This window comes from Abramis brama, assembly GCF_963993115.1.
Source record: "Abramis brama genome assembly, chromosome: 24".
Classification (NCBI taxonomy): Eukaryota; Metazoa; Chordata; class Actinopteri; order Cypriniformes; family Leuciscidae; genus Abramis; species Abramis brama.
This window is the reverse complement of record NC_139986.1, coordinates 924,592-952,312: the sequence shown is the minus strand read 5'-3', so window position 1 is coordinate 952,312 and position 27,721 is coordinate 924,592. Positions and strand designations below refer to the sequence as shown.

General features: G+C 40.5%; 1 protein-coding gene across 1 annotated transcript in view; it reads right to left on the bottom strand.

Moving 5' to 3' along the window:
• Positions 1 to 1,222: 1,222 nt before the first annotated feature.
• lancl2 (LanC lantibiotic synthetase component C-like 2 (bacterial)) overlaps positions 1,223 to 27,721 on the bottom strand; it is a 48,409-nt gene continuing 21,910 nt past the window's right edge. The window contains exons 7-10 of the mRNA XM_084102877.1: positions 20,754 to 20,936; positions 11,728 to 11,904; positions 3,184 to 3,256; positions 1,223 to 1,868 (exon numbers count right to left, since the gene is read on the bottom strand). Of these exons, the coding sequence (XP_083959003.1) occupies positions 1,792 to 1,868; positions 3,184 to 3,256; positions 11,728 to 11,904; positions 20,754 to 20,936 (510 nt within the window). The 3' untranslated portion in view covers positions 1,223 to 1,791. The remainder of the gene's footprint in view (positions 1,869 to 3,183; positions 3,257 to 11,727; positions 11,905 to 20,753; positions 20,937 to 27,721) is intronic.

Here is a 27,721-nt window from a genome sequence, read left to right as displayed (position 1 = left end):
ACAGGTGTGATCTTAGACAGGTGTGATCTTAGATAGTGTGTAGAACGTACAGGTGTGATCTTAGATGGTGTGTAGACACAGGTGTGATCTTAGATGGTGTGTAGAACGCACAGGTGTGATCTTAGATAGTGTGTAGAACGCACAGGTGTGATCTTAGATAGTGTGTAGAACGCACAGGTGTGATCTTAGATAGTGTGTAGAACGCACAGGTGTGATCTTAGATAGTGTGTAGAACGCACAGGTGTGATCTTAGATAGTGTGTACGCTAAAATCCACGCGTTCACATTTATAAGAGCAGTCATGATGTGGAAATGATGTTCGCGTCTGAGCAGCCGAACGCTCTTCTCTTATGGCGCTTTTCCACTGCATGGTACGTTACGGCTCGGTTCGGTACGGCACGCTTTGGCGCTTTTCCACTGCATGGTACGGTACGGCTCGGTTCGGTACGGCTCACTTTTGGCGCATTTCCACTGCATGGTACGGTACGGTACGGCTCGCTTCAGCTCGCTTTAAATGGTACCACCTCTGTTGAGGTTCCAAGCGTACCGTACCGATACTAAAATGTGACGTGAAAACACTGCAGATCACTGATTGGTCAGACAGAATCATCACTACCAGCGTCATTGTATTTACGACACGAGACACTAAACCCACTAGATTTAAATAGCCAGTAGACAACAGCCAGCGCTGTAGCGCCTGTTTTAAAAGTATTTGCTTTAAAAAAATAAAAATAAAAAAAAAAATACTTCGAGTATAAACTTCGAAAAAAGAAATGGCTGAATCGTGGTCAGTGGACGAGGTGCAGACGTTCCTCTCGTTGGTTACACGGAATGAAAAATTCGCATTTAATATGATGATATCATGGCAGTAGAGACGGCAAACGATCAGTCCCACCCACTTTTTTTGAAGCGGTACTAACTGCAGTGGAAAAGCAACCGAGCTAAAGCGAACCGAACCGTGCCGTACCGAGTCGAGTCGTACCACGCAGTGGAAAAGCGAAGCGAGCCGAACCGTTCCGTGCCGAGTCGAACCGTACCGAGCCGAACCATGCAGTGGAAAAGCGCCATTACTGCATTAATACTCATGAAACACTGTCAGCATTATTACACAGCAGTAAAACTCAATTACTGACATCTGGAAGAGAGGCGTGTTTGTACACACATGTGAGAAATGACCTTTTGACCTTTTCTGCAGTGTTCATCAGAACCACACACGTGACCGGTTCAGAAAAGGCCCGATTTATTGAGACACGTTTCCTCAGGCAGAACATGAAATGAATATTTACATTCTTTCAGGTATAATGGATTCGTTCTTTCATCGAGACGACGACACTGACACAGTACACACTTGACAAACACACCAAGTCGGATTCGGGTTAAACTGGCCTAAAGACACACAAACACACTCCGACATGAGACCGGGTTTCCATCCTCATGCAAAGGCCGAGACGACACCGACGAACGAACGAACGAACGAAAGCTCCAGTGCACGAATCCAGGCACTGCGATTCACCAACACACATGCAAACGCCAGAAACATGATGTGCTGTACGCCATGAAGACATCAACTAAAACTCAAACATGTATTAGCTTCAGATATAATCCACAGACTGACGAAGACCACGAGCTTCGAGCACAGAGCTCCAGATGACTGAGGTTAAGGGCTGACGGCTGTGTTTCTGAGTCCGCTTTAAAGGGTCCGCAGGCGATCCTGTAGCCGTACCATCAAACGCTGTCAGAGCGGGACAACTCCGGATAAAGGAGCAAGAGTCTAGGAGTCCAGGCGCACAGGTCAAAGTTCAAAAGCAGGGAAGCCGGATCGCTCGGGCTGGAGGACGTCTGAGAGATAGTGGACGGCTCCTGCCATTCCTGCAGACAAAACAGCCTCGTTAGGAGAGATATTCAGAACATCATGAGATCATATGATTTAATGTGCTTAAACTCGTCATGAGAGGGAAGTTGTGCTGGTCTTCTCTCCTCTATTGTGTCGTATATCGAGTGAATCGCTTCTGGAACAAGAACAAATGTGGGCGGGGCTTGATTGTGTCTGTGGGGAGTTGATTGGCTGGTTGGATGGTTGTGGTTTGCTATTGGCTGATCTCATGTGAGTGACAGGTTGCCCCGCCCTCGTCATCATCAGAGAAGAGAAGAGATGCTGCAAGAGGAACTTATTCTCATTCAACATTATTAACACAGTAATGATGATGTGCACCCATTAATCATTTACAATAAACACTGCAGTATTCCATAAAAAAAAGGATTTGTCCATTTTGATTTAATGATGACTTTAAGTCCAAATGCCTAATTGAATTAGACTAGAATTATGTATGTATGTGTGTGTGTGTGTGTGTGTGTGTGTGAGAAAGTGTTTGTGTGTGTGTAGTGAGGCTGAGGGACACTGTGTGTGTGTGTGTGTGTGTGTGTGTGTGTGTGTGTGTGTGTGAAAGTGTTTGTGTGTGTGTGTGTGTGTGTCACCAACGGAAGAGACTTGAGTCTCCGAGCGACCAATCAGAGTGTTTCAGGAAGTGTGTTGCCATGACAACAGCAGGTGAAGCAGCGGACGACTCTGAGCACGAGCGTCTCCAGCAGAACTGATTTACACACCGATAATAATCATAAGTGTTTCTTGATCATCAAATCATCATATCAGAGTGATTTCTGAAGGATCATGTGACACTGAAGACTGGAGTAATGATGCTGAACATTCAGCTTTGATCACAGGAATAAATTACACTTTACTGTATATTCACATAGAAAACAGATGATTTACATTAGAATAATATTTCACTGTTTTTACTGTATTTTTGATCAAATAAATGCAGCTTTTGGTGAGCAGAAGAGACAAAAAACTCAAAGTTTTGAACGTTATGTATGAAGACAATAAATTGCACATGTGTGGAAGCACATAAATAAATTAATATAATATAATATAATATAATATAATATAATATAATATAATATAATATAATATAATAAAAGGAGCCCATTCTCACACTCATAAATCATGCCACTGTACTCAGCTCTTTCTGGATGAACAGGCTTCATAACTGGCCTAACTGGCAGAACATCACACACACACACACACACACACACACACACACACGAGTCATCAGAACATCCAGCTCCACACAGACCATCCACCATCCACTCCACTGATGTTGAGGAGTCGTGATTATTAATTTACCTTCAAACAGGGAATATGGCCGGTCGGGGATGCGGCAGCCGTGCGTCCCGTAGTCTAGACACCACTCTGCAAACTAGACACACACACACACACACACACACGAGCCGTCAGAAAAACATCATCTGGAACACCAAACACACGGTTTATAAGAAAACCTTGATCTGCCTGAAGTGTGTGTGTATGCAAATCCCTGAACCATGTCCAGTGTCTCCTCGTCTAAAACACGAGTGATGAAGGCTGTGAATCATGGGACAGAAAGCTTTTCACTGAAGCAGGAGTTATTCGCTGGTGCAGACGAGAGCTGGTTAATCTGCGTGTGAGTGTGTGTGTGTGTGTGTGTCATGAGAACAGCAGGTTCGACAGACTGAGGCCATTATCGGCAGGTTGACGATACCAGCAAACATCAATCTTCCAGACCGAGCTGGTGCCGTGAGCTGATCTGGGATCAGATTATGAGAGGTGAGCTGTAGTAACACTTCAGAATAGACAATACACAGTTTTTAAAAAGTAAAACATGACACTGATAATATAATATATATATTAGATGTTATATATTAGGACTGTCATAATTAATGTGTTAACAAACAGAATGAATTTTTTCGTTTTAACGCATTCAAAATATTTGACGTAATTACGGCAGTATCCGTTTCTCCAGCACCGTCTGGCTACAGTTACATTATATGATCACGCTCGTATTCATGCTAATGCTTTTATACCGTTCAAGCGTAACGAGACACAGAAGAGAATGAAGTGCAGTATCTCCTGTCTGTGTGACACACACACACTCTCAGACACACACACACACACACTCTCACACACACACACACACTCTCACACACACTCTCACACACACTCACACACACACTCTCACACACACACACACTCTCACACACACACACACACACACACACACACACACACACACACACACACACTCGCAGACACACATACACACTCTCTCTCTCACACACACACACTCTCAGACACACACACACACACACACACTCTCACACACACACACACACACTCTCACACACACTCTCACACACACTCACACACACACTCTCACACACACACACACACACTCTCACTCGCAGACACACATACACACTCTCTCTCACACACACACACACACACACGTGCGCACAGAAAGCTGCTTCAGACAGTGCTTGAATGGACAAAAACATTTATTAAACACAACTATGCCAAAATGCCCCTTTTGTCGAGTATCCTCGCAAGCACAGTCTTAAACGAGTTAAATGAAGTCTTGAAGAACTTATGAATTAAAGCTCCAATATGTAACAATTTTGTAATAAAATTTCCGAAAATAACTTGCACAGTGTGATATATTTCCTCCAGTTGTGTACTTACAATATCTCAAAAGTCTCCAAAGATTTTTTATTTCAGAGAAATTTACCAAAATTGACCAAAATTGTTCCACCACACCGGAATATCACATGGTCAAATGCGGTTATAAGTGGTGGTTATAGCGTTATAGCCATAGACTGTATGGTTACAGCTGTTATGGATCACGATTACTCTTTGGCGAGTATTGAAGTGCCAATAAAACGAAAGCGTCCATATTCGGATACACGCAGAGACTGTGTGACAAACGGAGGAATAAAACCCGGATAAATATCGGCCAGGCGTTTTCGAGATGGAGAGAGCTGCGCGACAGTCTTGGACTTGACAGAGACTCTGCTCTCGCGAGTGTATTGATAGACAGGTAAGCAAATCAATTTTTTTTTTATTGTACAAGTAACGTAATAGTTACAGTAAAGATGATTTTAATAGATATGAATTAATGACAAATAGCTGTAAGTTGTAACGGGATAATATAGCATAACATTTCACGTTCCTTGCAGTTCATTAATTATGATGACATAAAATAATACGATCAGACATACAGGTAATACAAAAACGAATAAATTACCTCATCCGTGATCATGATTCATTAATTCCATTTAGATACATCGCTAGATGGTGAAAACGCATTAAAAACGACATCTCCCATCGTCACCTCCTTCATAGCGTCATCAAGCTTCGCCTTTGTTATTGTTGGAAACTGCGCCCTCTTGTGGTGAACACTTTTTACATATTGGAGCTTTAACGTTTAAAGAGCATGCGTCAGCTCTTAAAGTGACATCAGCCTAATTAACCTGCTCTGTCGTTAATGTTAATCTAACAACGAAAGACAGAGAAAATCACTCACTGCTCTCGACTGAATCTACTTTTGTAGTTTTAATAAGGATTCATCTATATTTATTTATAATTTATTCAGTGAAGACTGTGTAATGTTTGATAACTTTATTCAATTTCTGTACATTTCCTACTTGAAACTCTTAAAGCACTGTTTACAAGGTTAAAAACAATGAAAACAATCAGTTTTTGAGCATTTTGATAGAGCAAGTAAAAGTCTGCTCTGACTGGGCCAATCGATAACACTGAGCCCTGATATACTGAAGGGTAAATGTGACATTTATTCTAATAGGTTTATGTGAAGATTGGTAAATTAAAAGCTGTATTTAACCCTCTGGGGACCACAAACGCGCCCGCACGTTTTGCTCGTTTTTTTTTTTTAGCAATGAAAATAAACACTAAATGCTCTGTTAATTTTGATCTTTCATTTTCGTGTAATACATCAATCGATCCTGTTCAGTTTCTATTTTTTTTCTGTATACTCACAATAAAAATAAAGTGTTTTGCTTTTTGACAAATAAAGAAAAATTAACATGATGCGATTTCTGCCTTCTCTCTGTCAGTAAACTCCCATTTGAAACGCGTTCGAAAATGATCTATAACTCCGCGAAAATTCAGTCAAACAGGCAAACAGACCCACGGGCATAAAGCTTGAGATCGCATCTTTTAAATGAAGTCATTTATATAAAAAACAAATATTCTCAGCTTCTGTAATCTGTATAAAAAGAGAGCGACTCCTGTCGAGTTCATTAGGAGCTCATTCACAGTAATGTGACCACTCCCCGGAGAGCGCGTGCTATTCAAACGCAAATTCTGAGAACTATTTCAGAGCTGTGAAACGCCCACATCAGCTGTAAACAAAGCGCGTCGCGACTCCTTGCGAGTGAGACATTATAGCCTACCTTATGGAGAAAAGATTCCTCAGAACAGTGCTGATGAGGAGCAATATCTCCTGAAATGAGGAGCAGATTCCGCTGAGGAGTGAGGTAGGCTGTTTTCTTTTCTCACGTGTGGAATAACGTTATGGAATAACGTTAGTGTAGGCCTATGTAAACCGCAAAAAGATGAATCGCATTTCTATAATATGACTCGCCTTTCTGTGAGATGAATGAAGGGGACATATTTGTAAAGACTGTTTAGCCTAAATATGAATCACGCGTCTGTGTGTGAAAGAATAAACTGCTTTGCTATAGCCTACTGAGATGAGTAAAAATCGACTGGAATATGTTGAAATAAAATGTATTTGTATAAGCAACGTATTAAACTGCAAAAAAAATACTATTTTTGTCAAAAATAAATTCATAGACTAAGATGTTAGATGTTCCAATGTTGGCTATATTCAAACTAATGAATACATATGATAAAATGTAGGCCTATAATCTTTTTTTTTTTTTTACAAAGAAAGAGTACACTTGAAATATTGTTGAAATTGTAATTAGTGTTGTAATTGTAACCTTTTTAATTAAAGCTGCAAGCAGCGATGAAAGGGCCCTCGCACCCGTGCCATCGTCACTCGGTGGCTTTAGGAAGACAGAGCATGGTTGGGCAATGTGCATTTAAGGAGGTATATATAGTAGTTGCTAGCATGTTTATTATGTTTCTAGCATGCTTAGTACACAATAGTTATGTGGTTAGTTCTGCATTACTGTGTTAACCATGTCAGTTTTTGTTGCCAGTAGGTGGGGCTATGTCTATATCTGAATATCGCTATTTAGATGTGTTCAGTGCAGGACTTTTATCAAACATGTGAAGTTTGGGGCAGATTGGACATTGTATACTTGAGTTACAACAACTTCCTTTAGCATTTCTAGCATGTTTTAGAACTTAGCTATGTGTTGCTAGCATGGTTCTTGCATGTTGCATATTAAGTTTGGGGCAGATTGGACATTCCATGCCTGAGTTACAGCAAATTCCTATTTAATTGCAGTAATAGCATGCTTTAGCACTTAGCTAAGTGTTTGCTAGCATATTTTAGCATGTTTCTAGTATGTTGTTAGCATGTTTAGCACTTGCTGGCACTTTTTTATATGTTATCAGGAGTTCACAACAGTGTTAAACATGCCACTTCCTGTTGCCAGCAGGCGGCACTATGACTGTAACTGAATATGAGCATGGTCATGTGTTTAGGACAGAACGTTTATCAAAAGTGTGAAGTTTGGCGCAGATTAGACATTGCCTTCTTGAGTAACAACAACATCCTGTTTCATTGAATTAGCATGCTTTAGCACTTAGCTAAGTATTGCTAGCATGTTTTAACATGTTTCTAGCATGTTTAGAAGTCAATGGCATTTTTAACATGTTGCTAGAACAGCATCAACGTGTTAAACATGTCACTTCCTGTTGCCAGTAGGTGGCGCTATTACTATAACTGAATTTGAGCATGGACATGTGTTCAGGCCATGATTCTTATCAAATGTGTGAAGTTTGGGGCAGATTGGACATTCCATGCCTGAGTTACAGCAAATTCCTATTTAATTGCAGTAATAGCATGCTTTAGCACTTAGCTAAGTGTTTGCTAGCATGTTTTAGCATGTTTCTAGTATGTTGTTAGCATGTTTAGCACTTGCTGGCACTTTTTTATATGTTATTAGGAGTCCACAACAGTGTTAAACATGTCACTTCCTGTTGCCAGCAGGTGGCGCTATGACTGTAACTGAATATAAGCATGGTCATGTGTTCAGGACAGAACGCTTATCAAAAGTGTGAAGTTTGGGGCAGATTGGACATTCCATGCCTGAGTTACAGCAAATTCATATTTAATTGCAGTAATATCATTCTTTAGCACTTAGCTAAGTGTTTGCTAGTATGTTTTAGCATGTCTCTAGTATGTTGGTAGGATGTTTAGCACCTACTGGCATTTTTTTATATGTTTTTAGGAGTCAAGAACAGTGTTAAATGTCACTTCCTGTTGCCAGCAGGTGGTGCTATGACTATAACTAAATATGAGCATGGACATGTGTTCAAGAGATAACTCTTATCAAAAGTGTGAAGTTTGGGGTAGATTGTACATTGCCTTCTTGAGTAACAACAAAGTCCTGTTTCATTGAATTAGCATGCTTTAGCACTTAGCTAAGTATTGCTAGCATGTTTTAATATGTTTCTAGCATGTTTAGAACTCAATGGCATTTTTAACATGTTGCTAGAACGGCATCAACGTGTTAAACATGTCACGTCCTGTTGCCAGTAGGTGGCGCTATTACTATAACTGAATTTGAGCATAGACATGTGTTCAGGCCATGATTCTTATCAAACGTGTGAAGTTTGGGGCAGATTGGACATTCCATGCCTGAGTTACAGCAAATTCCTATTTAATTGCAGTAATAGCATGCTTTAGCACTTAGCTAAGTGTTTGCTAGCATGTTTCTAGTATGTTGCTAACCTGTTTAGCACTTGCTGGCTCTTTTTTATATGTTATTAGGAGACCACAACAGTGTTAAACATGTCACTTTCTGTTGACAGCAGGTGGCGCTATTACTATAACTGAATATTCTCATGTAGATGTGTTCAGGCCATGACTCTTATCAAACGTGTGAAGTTTGGGGCAGATTGGACATTCCATGCCTGTGTTACAGCAAATTCCTATTTAATTGCAGCAATAGCATGCTTTAGCACTTAGCTAAGAGTTTGCTAGCATGTTTTAGCATGCTTCTAGTATGTTGTTAGCATGTTTAGCACTTGTTGGCACTTTTTTATATGTTATTAGGAGTCCATAACAGTGTTAAACATGTCACTTCCTGTTGCCAGCAGGTGGCGCTATGACTATAACTGAATATGAGCATGGTCATGTGTTCAGGACAGAACTCTTATCATATGTGTGAAGTTTGGGGCAGATTGGACATTCCATGCCTGAGTTACAGCAACTTCCTGTTTCATGGCGAAACATCGAAATTTGTCAGGCCGCCGAGGACCCGCCCTTCGACGAAAACTCAAGATCTTCGCAATTTAACGTCGCAAAGGCCTTAAGATTACACTCACCAAATTTGAAGATGATCAGATTAAAACTGTAGGAGGAGTTCGTTAAAGTACGAGGCCTGAAAATGGCAAAAACTGCACAAAAATCTGAGAGGAAGTTCAAAATGGCTGACTTCCTGTTGTGTTTAGGGCTATGCTCCAAGAGACTTTTTTGTAGGTATTAGGTCATTACATGTATGTACCGAATTTCGTGCACGTACGTGGAACGTTGCGGGAGGCGCACTCCGTTGAACTTTTATAGGTGGCGCTATCGAGCCATTTTGCCCCGTCCAATTCTGAAACCTATATCAGATGTAAATTTTCGCCAGTTCTGACGCGTGTGCAAAGTTTTGTGAGTTTTCGAGCATGTTTAGGCCTTCAAAAATGCAATTAAATGCGGAGAAGAATAATAATAATAATAATAATAATAAACAGAGCAATTCCAAGAGGGTCCTCACACCATCGGTGCTCGGGCCCTAATAATAAACAGAGCAATTCCAAGAGGGTCCTCACACCATCGGTGCTCGGGCCCTAATAATAAACAGAGCAATTCCAAGAGGGTCCTCACACCATCGGTGCTCGGGCCCTAATAAAATAGCAAAACATATTTACAAGAGAGATGTAAGCGAAATCTTAAATGGTCAATATAAGTCTTCTTCTAAATACATCTTTTGTCCTTGCATTGTGGCTCAGTCAGTTTCACACCTGAGTGAATGGCTCATTATGCAGAGTGGGTGGGACATTCATAATCTAAGGTGTAAACTACTCCTCCCCCTCGCATATTGGCTTTCCAAGCAAAACCTGTTTTACACCATTTAAATCAATGTATTTTTTTTTTGTGAACGATAAAGCAAGACTATTTTTACATAATTTTGAAGCTAGAACTCAAAGGGACAACATCCATTAGTCAAAAGTCTTGTGGACACATATTTAATATGTGTTTTGTGGTCTTAATTCAGCAACTTTCATTTTAATTTTTTCCAATAACCACGCATAAACATTATTCTCTTAAAAATACAAACATCTACATACACGTTGCTCGCATATTATGGTAGCCCTGTTTGTGCTATATAGAGTGAATTTACACCTTTGCCATTAACATGTTTATAAATAACTGAAAAAAGCACAAATGTCAGGGCATGTCAGAACATCTCAAGGACCCCAAAAACAGCTTGGTCCCCAGAGGGTTAAAATTAAAGCCTAATAAGTATTTAATTTATAGCTTTCAAAGTATACTGTAATGTTGAATACCTATAATTAACAGCTAAAATTGAGAATTTCATTGAGACATCAGTGGCAACATTAGTATCAGTGATATTGGCCTTTTTTGGGAAGTGTGAAATTTGAAATTATTACAATATAAAAGTTCAGAAGAACAGCATTTATTTGAAATACAATCTTTTACAACAATATAAACATCTTAAAGGTGCTCTAAGCCCAAAGTGGGGGCGGCAGGGGGGCCTGAGCAAGTTGAAAAAAAAGCGAGGAAAAAAAAAGTTAAAAAACGTAAAAATATTTGTTAATATGAGTATTGTTATGATATAGCATTATAATAATTTGTTAAAACGCGGTCTCTGTAGACACCCCAGGCTCCACAAACTGCAAGAAAAACAAACTGGGCTAACCCGCACCACGAAACATAACAAGCTGTTCCAGCCAATAACCGACAAGAAGGATTTGGGGGTGTGGTTTGGGGGGTTAGTGCGCGGATGAGGAGGAGGGAGGGTCGAGCTAGCCTCCATTTTGTTTGACAATACTTCGAACGTCAACAAGAAGTGACATCACCCAACATCACTTAGAGCAGCTTTAACTATGATTTCTGATCAATATAATGAGTCATAGCACAATAAAATTATTACTTTCCAACAAATTTAATATATAAATCATATCATCATTTCACATGTATGTAATATTTATGGTTTAAAAAAAAAATTAGTGAAGAATTCATGTCACCTGATCGTAACGATTCTTTCTAAGTTACCTTTTTTTTTTTCTGGAATACTGTTTTATTGACTGCTTTTTTCATATTACACCAAAAAAAAAACTAAATTTCATAAGGAATTTATCATCAGTGTGATTAAAATATCTCAGAATGTGATATATAGTATAAAAAAAGCTGAAAATAGCTAAAAACACCATATGTAAACAGATAGACCTATATATCTAGAGTGGTCATGTGACTGGTGTATTGAGATGCTAACGCCTGATTGGCTGAGAGCAGTGTGTCCACTGAGATACAGTGATGAAGCGACTGTGTGCAGCTTCACTATCCTGGAGTGAAGAACGTTTGTCATCAGTTCCCATGCAGGGTTCCTGTACAGTCACACACACACACACACACACACACACACACACACACACACACAAACACACACAAACACACACACACTCTACCTTGCAGGCCCGATACAGGTACTTCTTGTCGTGTGTGAGCTGGTAGAGGGAGAGGAAGGCGTATCCATTTCCTGCGGTGCCGTGACAGATCCCGTAACCTTTCCTCAGCAGACCTTTCTGCCAGATCAGCTCTCCACAGTCCACAGCGTCACGCAGGTACTTCTCATCCTTGAACACCTGAGACACACAACAACACACAGAACACCTGAGACACACAACAACACACAGATTACAGCGTCACGCAGGCACTTCTCATCCTTGAACACCTGAGACACACAACAACACACAGAACACCTGAGACACACAACAACACACAGATTACAGCGTCACGCAGGCACTTCTCATCCTTGAACACCTGAGACACACAACAACACACAGAACACCTGAGACACACAACAACACACAGATTACAGCGTCACACAGGCACTTCTCATCCTTGAACACCTGAGACACACAACACACAGATTACAGCGTCACACAGGCACTTCTCATCCTTGAACACCTGAGACACACAACAACACACAGAACACCTGAGACACACAACAACACACAGATTACAGCGTCACGCAGGCACTTCTCATCCTTGAACACCTGAGACACACAACAACACACAGAACACCTGAGACACACAACAACACACAGATTACAGCGTCACGCAGGCACTTCTCATCCTTGAACACCTGAGACACACAACAACACACAGAACACCTGAGACACACAACAACACACAGATTACAGCGTCACGCAGGCACTTCTCATCCCTGAACACCTGAGACACACAACAACACACAGATTACAGCGTCACGCAGGCACTTCTCATCCCTGAACACCTGAGACACACAACAACACACAGAACACCTGAGACACACAACAACACACAGATTACAGCGTCACACAGGCACTTCTCATCCTTGAACACCTGAGACACACAACACACAGATTACAGCGTCACACAGGCACTTCTCATCCTTGAACACCTGAGACACACAACAACACACAGAACACCTGAGACACACAACAACACACAGATTACAGCGTCACGCAGGCACTTCTCATCCTTGAACACCTGAGACACACAACAACACACAGAACACCTGAGACACACAACAACACACAGATTACAGCGTCACGCAGGCACTTCTCATCCTTGAACACCTGAGACACACAACAACACACAGAACACCTGAGACACACAACAACACACAGATTACAGCGTCACGCAGGCACTTCTCATCCCTGAACACCTGAGACACACAACAACACACAGATTACAGCGTCACGCAGGCACTTCTCATCCCTGAACACCTGAGACACACAACAACACACAGATTACAGCGTCACGCAGGCGCTTCTCATCCCTGAACACCTGAGACACACAACAACACACAGATTACAGCGTCACGCAGGCGCTTCTCATCCCTGAACACCTGAGACACACAACAACACACAGATTACAGCGTCACGCAGGCACTTCTCATCCCTGAACACCTGAGACACACAACAACACACAGATTACAGCGTCACACAGGCACTTCTCATCCCTGAACACCTGAGACACACAACAACACACAGATTACAGCGTCACGCAGGCACTTCTCATCCCTGAACACCTGAGACACACAACAACACACAGATTACAGCGTCACACAGGCACTTCTCATCCCTGAACACCTGGGACACACAACAACACACAGATTACAGCGTCACGCAGGCACTTCTCATCCCTGAACACCTGAGACACACAACAACACACAGACTACAGCGTCACGCAGGCACTTCTCATCCCTGAACACCTGAGACACACAACAACACACAGATTACAGCGTCACGCAGGCACTTCTCATCCCTGAACACCTGAGACACACAACAACACACAGATTACAGCGTCACGCAGGCACTTCTCATCCCTGAACACCTGAGACACACAACAACACACAGATTACAGCGTCACGCAGGCACTTCTCATCCCTGAACACCTGAGACACACAACAACACACAGATTACAGCGTCACGCAGGCACTTCTCATCCCTGAACACCTGAGACACACAACAACACACAGACTACAGCGTCACGCAGGCACTTCTCATCCCTGAACACCTGAGACACACAACAACACACAGATTACAGCGTCACGCAGGCACTTCTCATCCCTGAACACCTGAGACACACAACAACACACAGATTACAGCGTCACGCAGGCACTTCTCATCCCTGAACACCTGAGACACACAACAACACACAGATTACAGCGTCACGCAGGCACTTCTCATCCCTGAACACCTGAGACACACAACAACACACAGATTACAGCGTCACACAGGCACTTCTCATCCCTGAACACCTGAGACACACAACAACACACAGATTACAGCGTCACGCAGGCACTTCTCATCCCTGAACACCTGAGACACACAACAACACACAGATTACAGCGTCACGCAGGCACTTCTCATCCCTGAACACCTGAGACACACAACAACACACAGAGTACAGCGTCACACAGACACTTCTCATCCCTGAACACCTGAGACACACAACAACACACAGATTACAGCGTCACACAGACACTTCTCATCCCTGAACACCTGAGACACAACAACACACAGATTACAGCGTCACGCAGGCACTTCTCATCCTTGAACACCTGAGACACACAACAACACACAGAACACCTGAGACACACAACAACACACAGAACACCTGAGACACACAACAACACACAGATTACAGCGTCACGCAGGCACTTCTCATCCCTGAACACCTGAGACACACAACAACACACAGATTACAGCGTCACGCAGGCACTTCTCATCCCTGAACACCTGAGACACACAACAACACACAGATTACAGCGTCACACAGGCACTTCTCATCCCTGAACACCTGAGACACACAACAACACACAGATTACAGCGTCACGCAGGCACTTCTCATCCCTGAACACCTGAGACACACAACAACACACAGATTACAGCGTCACGCAGGCACTTCTCATCCCTGAACACCTGAGACACACAACAACACACAGATTACAGCATCACACAGGCACTTCTCATCCCTGAACACCTGAGACACACAACAACACACAGATTACAGCGTCACACAGGCACTTCTCATCCCTGAACACCTGGGACACACAACAACACACAGATTACAGCGTCACACAGGCACTTCTCATCCCTGAACACCTGAGACACACAACAACACACAGATTACAGCGTCACACAGGCACTTCTCATCCCTGAACACCTGAGACACACAACAACACACAGATTACAGCGTCACACAGGCACTTCTCATCCCTGAACACCTGGGACACACAACAACACACAGATTACAGCGTCACACAGGCACTTCTCATCCCTGAACACCTGGGACACACAACAACACACAGATTACAGCGTCACACAGGCGCTTCTCATCCCTGAACACCTGAGACACACAACAACACACAGATTACAGCGTCACGCAGGCACTTCTCATCCCTGAACACCTGAGACACACAACAACACACAGATTACAGCGTCACGCAGGCACTTCTCATCCCTGAACACCTGAGACACACAACAACACACAGATTACAGCGTCACGCAGGCACTTCTCATCCCTGAACACCTGAGACACACAACAACACACAGATTACAGCGTCACGCAGGCACTTCTCATCCCTGAACACCTGAGACACACAACAACACACAGATTACAGCGTCACGCAGGCACTTCTCATCCCTGAACACCTGAGACACACAACAACACACAGATTACAGCGTCACACAGGCGCTTCTCATCCCTGAACACCTAAAACACAACAACACACAGATTACAGCGTCACGCAGGCACTTCTCATCCCTGAACACCTGAGACACACAACAACACACAGATTAACGCGTCATGCAGGCACTTCTCATCCTTGAACACCTGAGACACACAACAACACACAGATTACAGCGTCACACAGGCACTTCTCATCCCTGAACACCTGAGACACACAACAACACACAGATTACAGCGTCACGCAGGCACTTCTCATCCCTGAACACCTGAGACACACAACACACAGATTACAGCGTCACACAGGCGCTTCTCATCCCTGAACACCTGAGACACACAACAACACACAGATTACAGCGTCACGCAGGCACTTCTCATCCCTGAACACCTGAGACACACAACACCACACAGATTACAGCGTCACACAGGCACTTCTCATCCCTGAACACCTGGGACACACAACAACACACAGATTACAGCGTCACGCAGGCACTTCTCATCCCTGAACACCTGAGACACACAACAACACACAGAACACCTGAGACACACAACAACACACAGATTACAGCGTCACACAGGCACTTCTCATCCCTGAACACCTGAGACACACAACACCACACAGAACACCTGAGACACACAACAACACACAGATTACAGCGTCACACAGGCACTTCTCATCCCTGAACACCTGAGACACACAACAACACACAGATTACAGCGTCACACAGGCACTTCTCATCCCTGAACACCTGAGACACACAACAACACACAGATTACAGCGTCACACAGGCACTTCTCATCCCTGAACACCTGAGACACACAACAACACACAGATTACAGCGTCACGCAGGCACTTCTCATCCCTGAACACCTGAGACACACAACAACACACAGAACACCTGAGACACACAACAACACACAGATTACAGCGTCACACAGGCACTTCTCATCCCTGAACACCTGAGACACACAACAACACACAGAACACCTGAGACACACAACAACACACAGATTACAGCGTCACACAGGCACTTCTCATCCCTGAACACCTGAGACACACAACAACACACAGATTACAGCGTCACACAGGCACTTCTCATCCCTGAACACCTGAGACACACAACAACACACAGATTACAGCGTCACACAGGCACTTCTCATCCCTGAACACCTGAGACACACAACAACACACAGAACACCTGAGACACACAACAACACACAGATTACAGCGTCACACAGGCACTTCTCATCCCTGAACACCTGAGACACACAACAACACACAGAACACCTGAGACACACAACAACACACAGATTACAGCGTCACACAGGCACTTCTCATCCCTGAACACCTGAGACACACAACAACACACAGATTACAGCGTCACGCAGGCACTTCTCATCCCTGAACACCTGAGACACACAACAACACACAGATTACAGCGTCACACAGGCACTTCTCATCCCTGTACACCTGAGACACACAACAACTCACAGAACACCTGAGACACACAACAACACACAGATTACAGCGTCACACAGGCACTTCTCATCCCTGAACACCTGAGACACACAACAACACACAGATTACAGCGTCACGCAGGCACTTCTCATCCCTGAACACCTGAGACATACAACAACACACAGACTACAGCGTCACACAGGCACTTCTCATCCCTGAACACCTGAGACACACAACAACACACAGAGTACAGCGTCACACAGACACTTCTCATCCCTGAACACCTGAGACACACAACAACACACAGATTACAGCGTCACGCAGGCACTTCTCATCCCTGAACACCTGAGACACACAACAACACACAGATTACAGCGTCACGCAGGCACTTCTCATCCCTGAACACCTGAGACACACAACAACACACAGATTACAGCGTCACGCAGGCACTTCTCATCCCTGAACACCTGAGACACACAACAACACACAGACTACAGCGTCACACAGGCACTTCTCATCCTTGAACACCTGAGACACACAACAACACACAGATTACAGCGTCACACAGGCACTTCTCATCCCTGTACACCTGAGACACACAACAACACACAGAACACCTGAGACACACAACAACACACAGATTACAGCATCACACAGGCACTTCTCATCCCTGAACACCTGAGACACACAACAACACACAGATTACAGCGTCACGCAGGCACTTCTCATCCCTGAACACCTGAGACACACAACAACACACAGATTACAGCGTCACACAGGCACTTCTCATCCCTGAACACCTGAGACACACAACAACACACAGACTACAGCGTCACACAGGCACTTCTCATCCTTGAACACCTGAGACACACAACAACACACAGATTACAGCGTCACGCAGGCACTTCTCATCCCTGAACACCTGAGACACACAACAACACACAGATTACAGCGTCACACAGGCACTTCTCATCCCTGTACACCTGAGACACACAACAACACACAGAACACCTGAGACACACAACAACACACAGATTACAGCATCACACAGGCACTTCTCATCCCTGAACACCTGAGACACACAACAACACACAGATTACAGCGTCACGCAGGCACTTCTCATCCCTGAACACCTGAGACACACAACAACACACAGATTACAGCGTCACGCAGGCACTTCTCATCCCTGAACACCTGAGACACACAACAACACACAGATTACAGCGTCACGCAGGCACTTCTCATCCCTGAACACCTGAGACACACAACAACACACAGATTACAGCGTCACGCAGGCACTTCTCATCCCTGAACACCTGAGACACACAACAACACACAGAACACCTGAGACACACAACAACACACAGATTACAGCATCACACAGGCACTTCTCATCCCTGAACACCTGAGACACACAACAACACACAGATTACAGCGTCACACAGACACTTCTCATCCCTGAACACCTGAGACACACAACAACACACAGATTACAGCGTCACACAGGCACTTCTCATCCCTGAACACCTGAGACACACAACAACACACAGATTACAGCGTCACACAGGCACTTCTCATCCCTGAACACCTGAGACACACAACAACACACAGATTACAGCGTCACGCAGGCACTTCTCATCCCTGAACACCTGAGACACACAACAACACACAGATTACAGCGTCACACAGACACTTCTCATCCCTGAACACCTGAGACACACAACAACACACAGATTACAGCGTCACGCAGGCACTTCTCATCCCTGAACACCTGAGACACACAACAACACACAGATTACACAGTCACCAGGGGTCTCACTTATAAAACTGTGCGTAGGATCCTTACTAAAAGTGTACGTGTGGCTGAAAGCTAAAAATGGTGTACGGCAAAAAATATTCAGACTTATAAAAGCGTTTGTACGCCAGAACCTGCGCAAAGTTACCTTTATAAACCCAGTTGGCGGAAGATTGTGTTCACATGGGTCTCCGAAATAACCATATATGAGCTTACAACACCTCGTTTTACTATGCATATCCTCATCTGCATATCATTTGCATATGCATATTCATCCACGTGATGCCATGTTTAACGGTACGAGACATTAGGAGAACATGAGATACGGATGTGCGTCACATTACATTGATAAAAATCATTTAGTAGCCGATCCTTGCCTTGTTTTTGATTAATTAAATCAAATAGTACAAAATACATTTCAGAGAAAGTTTTTCTCAATCTTTTCCACTGGTCAAATAGTATTTTTAATTGCTTTATATTTTTAATGGAAACAGATTATAGATCATTATTTGCACGAAAATATTTTCTGCTATTATTATGTGCTAAGCAAACATTAACAGGAAAAGTGTTCAAAAGCAAAATATTTATATTTATTAGAATATAATAAATGTTGTAACTTCTCGGTAATAATTTAATGCAATTTAAGTGCTGAACTCCATTAATGAGAGTGGCATATTTAATCTAAATGAGTATATCAGATGTAAAACATAGTTTAAATCATTCTTTTATTTATTTAAACTGTGAACATGCACTGTATTTATGATTAGGACTCATAATAAAGAGATTTACAGTGGTTTTCCTTCATCAGTCCCTCAGATCTCCATCGGTGCCGTTAAACTGTCGTCTCTAACGCTCGGCTCTTTCAGGGCCGGTTCTGTGCGACGCAGCGGTTATAAATGAGACCCGGATCTGTTCCGCAGACTCCTGTGATGACTGACAAATCACACACTTATTATGTTTTAACTACAGTAATTACATCATTGCAGTCAAATCCAGTAATGACGGGTCTGCAGACTGTATTTACTGTCATAACCTTTCCTGCGTATAATTACACACTCACTGTCTATTCATGATCAGAACTCAGAACAACTGCATTCACACTGCATTTAGAAGTTTCAAAGTTTGAGGTCAGTAAGATTTTTTTTAAAAGAAATTAATACTTTTATTCATCAAGGTTACATTTCTATGATATGGTTTGTTGACTGGTGTGTGTGTGTGTGCGTGTGTGTGTGTGTGTGTGTATGTGTGTGTATAATTGCATCATTTGTCAGAGCTCTGGTGTAAAAGTTGCTGGAAGAAAAATTCACTTTCCAAATATAACACATGCTCAATTTTCCCTTTCAGCCTTCAGGCGACTCAGTCAGACAGAGAGAGAGAGAGAGAGAGAGAGAGAGAGAGTCAGACAGAGAGAGAGAGAGAGAGAGAGAGAGAGAGAGAGAGTCAGACAGAGAGAGAGAGAGAGAGAGAGAGAGAGAGAGAGAATTAAAAATATCAACTCATTAAAACTATAGTGATATTTAACTATACACAACAATTTTCAGATTTTAATTGACACTATACTATTTAATTAGGTAACTAAACTTTTAGTACTTTTAAAACTTTTAATACATTAAATGGTAATTGTATAACATGCTTTAAATATCACAATAAAGGCAATTTCACTGATAAAAGTGACCACTAGATGTCACTGTCGGCTGCTGTATTTCGAGAGAGAGAAAAAAAACTGTAAAGAACTAAGAAATAAACTCAATGAATTTTAAAACAAGAACAGAAGAAGCATGACCTTGAGACTGAGAGGCGGACAGCGTGACAGACGCACTGATGTCATATCATACAGTCCCGTAACATGATACTGTATTTATGAAACATAAAGCCCAGAGAGAGCATGTATAGAGATGTAAGACCTGTAATTATATATAGTACTGTATATATATAGGAAGAATGAATGCAAACAGTCTTCTCGTGTGTACTGAGCTGATGAGTGTGTGTGTGAGACTCACTTTATGAGCCATGATGAGCATATGCAGGACTCCCGGCGCCCCGTGACACCAGTGCACGAGTCTGTCGCTCTCGTTGCTGAGGGATGATGGGTAATTGCCGGACCGGAACCTCTTGTGCCGCAGGTAATCCACACTGGGCCGAAGCAGCTCGTTCAGAACCTCCTGGCTCACTTTAGCACTGGGCTGCGAGCAAAGAGACGTATAATTAACCCTTCAGTGCCACTAATGACCCTTCATGGCAGAAACAGCAGCGTTTCTCAGAGATCGTGCTGTGACAACTCAACGCTTTTAATGTATATGTACAAGATGATTCACTGTAAAAAATTAGCAACGCTTTAGCAATACATCGAAACAATTGTCATGCCAATAAAGCACATTTTGAATTGAACTGACTGATATTACTGTACATTTGTTCAGGCAGCTTGTTTCGTTTCAGCAAATTTAAAAAAACAGACGAATCATCATCATCATCATCATCATCATCACGCCTACATGAATATTTGCATCCTTTAGTTGGAGAGCAGCGACGCTGGACCGTTGTGATGCTGCGTCGCCATGACGACACTCATGTTACCGTGCCGACCGCAAGCCAATCAGCTCGCAGGAGCCTTTTCCATCTCTATAAACACACACTTCTGACACTGGGACTGAAGAAGAGCTCATTAATAGCCTTTATAATGCTGTTATATCATCCGTTCCCTGCTAACCAGCTGATCAGACCGGCTCAGTTACTGATGTCATCAACACCAGTGATGCTTTAGAATGATGTCATATGTCATCATCAAACGAGATCGGAGGAGGGACTAGTGTGACATCATTAAGAACAGAATCAGTTCGTTTAGAGGTCATTTGGGGAGTTTGAAACAGTTTGTCAAAGTGATCTTTCTGGAGAAGTTTGCTCCGGCTGATAAACGCCTCTGAGCTCCCATTGGTCTGTGTGGTGATGATATAATAGGTGGGTGTGTCTCTGAGGCTCCGCCTTCTTTGAGGTGTAAATCTGTTCAGTCGGTTCCTTCACTGACTTGCAGAACAAAAAAGAATATTCTCTCACTGCACCAAAACAACCCTTCTTCTCTCCACTATTCATATACAGTATATAGAGTATAGAGTATATAGAGTATATAGAGTATAGAGTATATAGAGTATATGCAGTATATAGAGTATATAGAGTATAGAGTATATAGAGTATATAGAGTATAGAGTATATAGAGTATAGAGTATAGAGTATATAGAGTATAGAGTATATAGAGTATAGAGTATAGATTATATAGAGTATATAGAGTATAGAGTATATAGAGTATAGAGTATATAGAGTATATAGAGTATAGAGTATATAGAGTATAGAGTATAGAGTATATAGAGTATAGAGTATATAGAGTATATAGAGTATAGAGTATAGAGTATATAGAGTATATAGAGTATAGAGTATATAGAGTATAGAGTATATAGAGTATAGAGTATAGAGTATAGAGTATATAGAGTATATAGAGTATAGAGTATATAGAGTATAGAGTATATAGAGTATAGAGTATATAGAGTATAGAGAGTATAGAGTATATACAGTATATAGAGTATAGAGTGTATACAGTATATAGAGTATATGCAGTATATAGAGTATATAGAGTATAGAGTATATAGAGTATAGAGTATATGCAGTATATAGAGTATAGAGTGTATACAGTATATAGAGTATATGCAGTATATAGAGTATAGAGTATATAGAGTATAGAGTATATAGAGTATATAGAGTATAGAGTATATAGAGTATATAGAGTATAGAGTATATAGAGTATATAGAGTATAGAGTATATAGAGTATAGAGTATATAGAGTATATAGAGTATAGAGTATATAGAGTATATAGAGTATAGAGTATATAGAGTATAGAGTATATAGAGTATATAGAGTATATAGAGTATATAGAGTATAGAGTATATAGAGTATATAGAGTATAGAGTATAGAGTATATAGAGTATATAGAGTATAGAGTATATAGAGTATATAGAGTATAGAGTATAGAGTATATAGAGTATAGAGTATATAGAGTATATAGAGTATAGAGTATATAGAGTATAGAGTATATAGAGTATAGAGTATAGAGTATATAGAGTATATAGAGTATAGAGTATATAGAGTATAGAGTATAGAGTATATAGAGTATAGAGTATATAGAGTATATAGAGTATAGAGTATAGAGTATATAGAGTATATAGAGTATATAGAGTATAGAGTATATAGAGTATAGAGTATAGAGTATATAGAGTATAGAGTATATAGAGTATATAGAGTATAGAGTATATAGAGTATATAGAGTATAGAGTATAGAGTATATAGAGTATAGAGTATATAGAGTATATAGAGTATAGAGTATAGAGTATATAGAGTATAGAGTATATAGAGTATATAGAGTATAGAGTATATAGAGTATATAGAGTATAGAGTATATAGAGTATATAGAGTATAGAGTATATAGAGTATAGAGTATATAGAGTATATAGAGTATAGAGTATAGAGTATATAGAGTATATAGAGTATAGAGTATATAGAGTATATAGAGTATAGAGTATATAGAGTATAGAGTATAGAGTATATAGAGTATAGAGTATAGAGTATATAGAGTATATAGAGTATAGAGTATATAGAGTATAGAGTATATAGAGTATATAGAGTATAGAGTATATAGAGTATAGAGTATATACAGTATATAGAGTATATGCAGTATATAGAGTATAGAGTATAGAGTATATAGAGTATAGAGTATATAGAGTATATAGAGTATAGAGTATATACAGTATATAGAGTATATGCAGTATATAGAGTATAGAGTATATAGAGTATAGAGTATATAGAGTATATAGAGTATAGAGTATATAGAGTATATAGAGTATATAGAGTATAGAGTATATAGAGTATATAGAGTATAGAGTATAGAGTATATAGAGTATATAGAGTATATAGAGTATAGAGTATATAGAGTATAGAGTATAGAGTATATAGAGTATAGAGTATATAGAGTATAGAGTATAGAGTATATAGAGTATAGAGTATATAGAGTATATAGAGTATAGAGTATAGAGTATATAGAGTATAGAGTATATAGAGTATATAGAGTATAGAGTATATAGAGTATATAGAGTATAGAGTATATACAGTATATAGAGTATATGCAGTATATAGAGTATAGAGTATAGAGTATATAGAGTATAGAGTATATAGAGTATATAGAGTATAGAGTATATACAGTATATAGAGTATATGCAGTATATAGAGTATAGAGTATATAGAGTATAGAGTATATAGAGTATAGAGTATAGAGTATAGAGTATATAGAGTATAGAGTATAGAGTATATAGAGTATGTAGAGTATAGAGTATATAGAGTATAGAGTATATAGAGTATAGAGTATATAGAGTATATAGAGTATAGAGTATATACAGTATATAGAGTATATGCAGTATATAGAGTATAGAGTATAGAGTATATAGAGTATAGAGTATATAGAGTATAGAGTATATAGAGTATAGAGTATATAGAGTATATAGAGTATAGAGTATATAGAGTATAGAGTATAGAGTATATAGAGTATATAGAGTATAGAGTATAGAGTATATAGAGTATAGAGTATAGAGTATATAGAGTATATAGAGTATAGAGTATAGAGTATATAGAGTATAGAGTATATAGAGTATATAGAGTATAGAGTATATAGAGTATAGAGTATATAGAGTATATAGAGTATATAGAGTATAGAGTATAGAGTATATAGAGTATAGAGTATAGAGTATATAGAGTATATAGAGTATAGAGTATATAGAGTATATAGAGTATATGCAGTATATAGAGTATAGAGTATATAGAGTATAGAGTATATAGAGTATATAGAGTATAGAGTATAGAGTATATAGAGTATATAGAGTATAGAGTATATAGAGTATATAGAGTATAGAGTATATAGAGTATATAGAGTATATAGAGTATAGAGTATATAGAGTATATAGAGTATAGAGTATAGAGTATAGAGTATATAGAGTATAGAGTATATAGAGTATAGAGTATAGCGTATAGAGTATATAGAGTATAGAGTATAGAGTATATAGAGTATATAGAGTATAGAGTATAGAGTATATAGAGTATAGAGTATATAGAGTATATAGAGTATAGAGTATATAGAGTATAGAGTATATACAGTATATAGAGTATATGCAGTATATAGAGTATAGAGTATAGAGTATATAGAGTATAGAGTATATAGAGTATATAGAGTATAGAGTATATACAGTATATAGAGTATATGCAGTATATAGAGTATAGAGTATATAGAGTATAGAGTATATAGAGTATAGAGTATATAGAGTATATAGAGTATAGAGTATATAGAGTATAGAGCAGGGAACGACAACTGGCGGCCCGCGGGCCAAAACTGGCCCGCCAGCAATATTTTCTGGCCCGCCGGATTATTTTGGAAGTCCTGAATGCTGCACAAAACTCTTCCAATACTTGAGAAAAGCCGTAGTCGCACGGCGATTACAAATTCTGTATAACTGTGCGTTCACACCGGACGCGAATAGCGCGTCAAATTCGCGCCTGCCGCGTCTTGTTATACGCTCGACCACTTTGTGTGCATTCGCGCGTCAAAAGACGGTAGCGGTCAGAACTCTGGTGTTGGACTGAGCGCGGTCTGACTGACAATAGCCCACTCCCGACATCTTTTGACAGCGTATCCGCACTTCATTCTGACCACCTGTACACCGAGCTCTGAGGAGCTGTTTGGTACTGAAACCATTGTCAGTCAACAACATTCTTTTTTTGCAAGGATGTTTGAAATAGTTCGGCAGAAAATAGCCTACTTCATTTGTCAGTAGGGCAATATGATTTTCGTTTATGTTGCTTTGAAATTTGAGTGATATGCTTTGTCCTATTCAATTTATGTTATTTATATTTCATAAATTTTTCCTGTGGCATTTTTTTTCTCTTTTTGAGTGATAGGCTTATTTCTCTGCTGACAGCAGGCTACAATGTTAAAATAGCCTAATATTTATATTGACATTAACCCAATTTTTGTATAGCATTTATAATTATTATAGGCTACTTAATCTCCTTCTTTCCGTTAGAGACATTTGAATGTGAGATTATGGAAACGAGATCTAAATTTTGCGGACCCCTCAGGTCGGGAAATAAAGCGGGTGAACACAGAGTGTATTGTAAGCGGTTGCTGAACAGAACCTTGTGGGAGCGGGACGGAAAAAAACAGTCCCGCGCAGACCTCCTTAAACCTTTAGGTGTGTATGTGTGTGTCCCGAATAAATAATAATAATAAAAAAAGGAATAAAGTTCAAAAGTCGGACTGTAAGCGAATGAGGCATGATTGCTATTCACACCTTTATTAAAATGGCTGTAATCTGTTACCACAATAGTACTTGATCTGTTTAAAATGATTTCCTTGATATATTTACATAAAATTGACATAAAATTTGTCTAATCCAGTAATTAATTTTTTCTATTTTTGATCTGAGCACAATCAGAAAATCAGAAAACCCGTCGTTATTCGTTTTTTTCATTTTAGTTCAGGAAATAAATAATGGAAAAACAAGTCGTTTTTCATCTTTTTATTTTTGTTTTTACTTTTTATTTTTAAACGATTGAACGAATGATCCACGGACGGTGACGGACCCATCATATTCCGCGATTATAGGCCTACAGAAGAGTATTTGTATCCATAGGCCTACTCTGTGTAGCTGGCCCGCCATCTACTGGCTAAAAAAAATATTGGCCCGCGGCCAAAGTTACTTGCCGACCCCTGGTATAGAGTATAGAGTATATACAGTATATACAGTATATAGAGTATATAGTATATAGTATATAGAGTATAGAGTATATAGTATATAGAGTATAGAGTATAGAGCGGGGGTCGGCAACCCGCGGCTCTAGAGCCACATGCGGCTCTTAAGCGCCGCCCTAGTGGCTCCCTGGAGCTTTTTCAAAAATATGAAAATGGAAAAAATATTTTTTGTTTTAATATAATTTCTGTAGGAAGAAAAACATGACAAACATTTTAAAGTTTTTCAACGTTGTAAAAATAATACACGAATAAATAAAACGAAACATAATACATTAAAATTATAATGGAAGTTAAACTTAAAGCACGATCGTACAGCAGAGTAGTCACGTGGTGCGTCATTCTCTCCAGGATGCGCTGCAGGGAAAATAAACATTTAATCATGAATGCTCATTATGTATTTGTTGCCTACTTATCATTTTGATACTAGGGGGCTATTAAAGCTAATATAGACACTTACAGCATGTGTTGCCTTCATTATAAGGCTTATATAAGGCTTTTAATTTTTTGCGGCTCCAGACAGATGTTTTTTTTTGTTTTTTTGGTCCAGTATGGCTCTTTCAACATTTTGGGTTGCCGACCCCTGGTATAGAGTATATACAGTATATAGAGTATAGAGGCGTATGTTCCTGCACTGTTTAACATCAGAGCTCATAGAGCTGGCTATAATAACCTGAACCGCAGCACTGCTACTATTACCTCAGATTACATCACAATCCTCCAGGGTTGGACTCTAAACATCTGTCAGTCAGAAACCACTGCGCTACGTCTCTGTTAGCGCTGTTAGTAGATCATTTACTAGCGGTGCATTCGCCCTCACACACGCCTTTATTACAGGGGATGAAATATTAGGCATTTTAGTGCCTCTCGCCTCCGCTTTTCCCTGTAAAGCATGGAAACGGCCCATAAAGACGTGGGTTACACAGGAGCCGACTGCATATGATGCTCAGGGGACACGGCAGTGGAGGAAGAACAGATGTAAGCTAATGCTACGAGACATGATGGTGCATCTTGGGATGCTTTTTGAAGGAGTATAAACAGATTTCACATGTTGCATTCAGTCAAGTGTGTCCAAACATCTCAGCAATGGCTTACAAGGGAGATCTTTTCAGTCACAGAAACCGTAATTTACA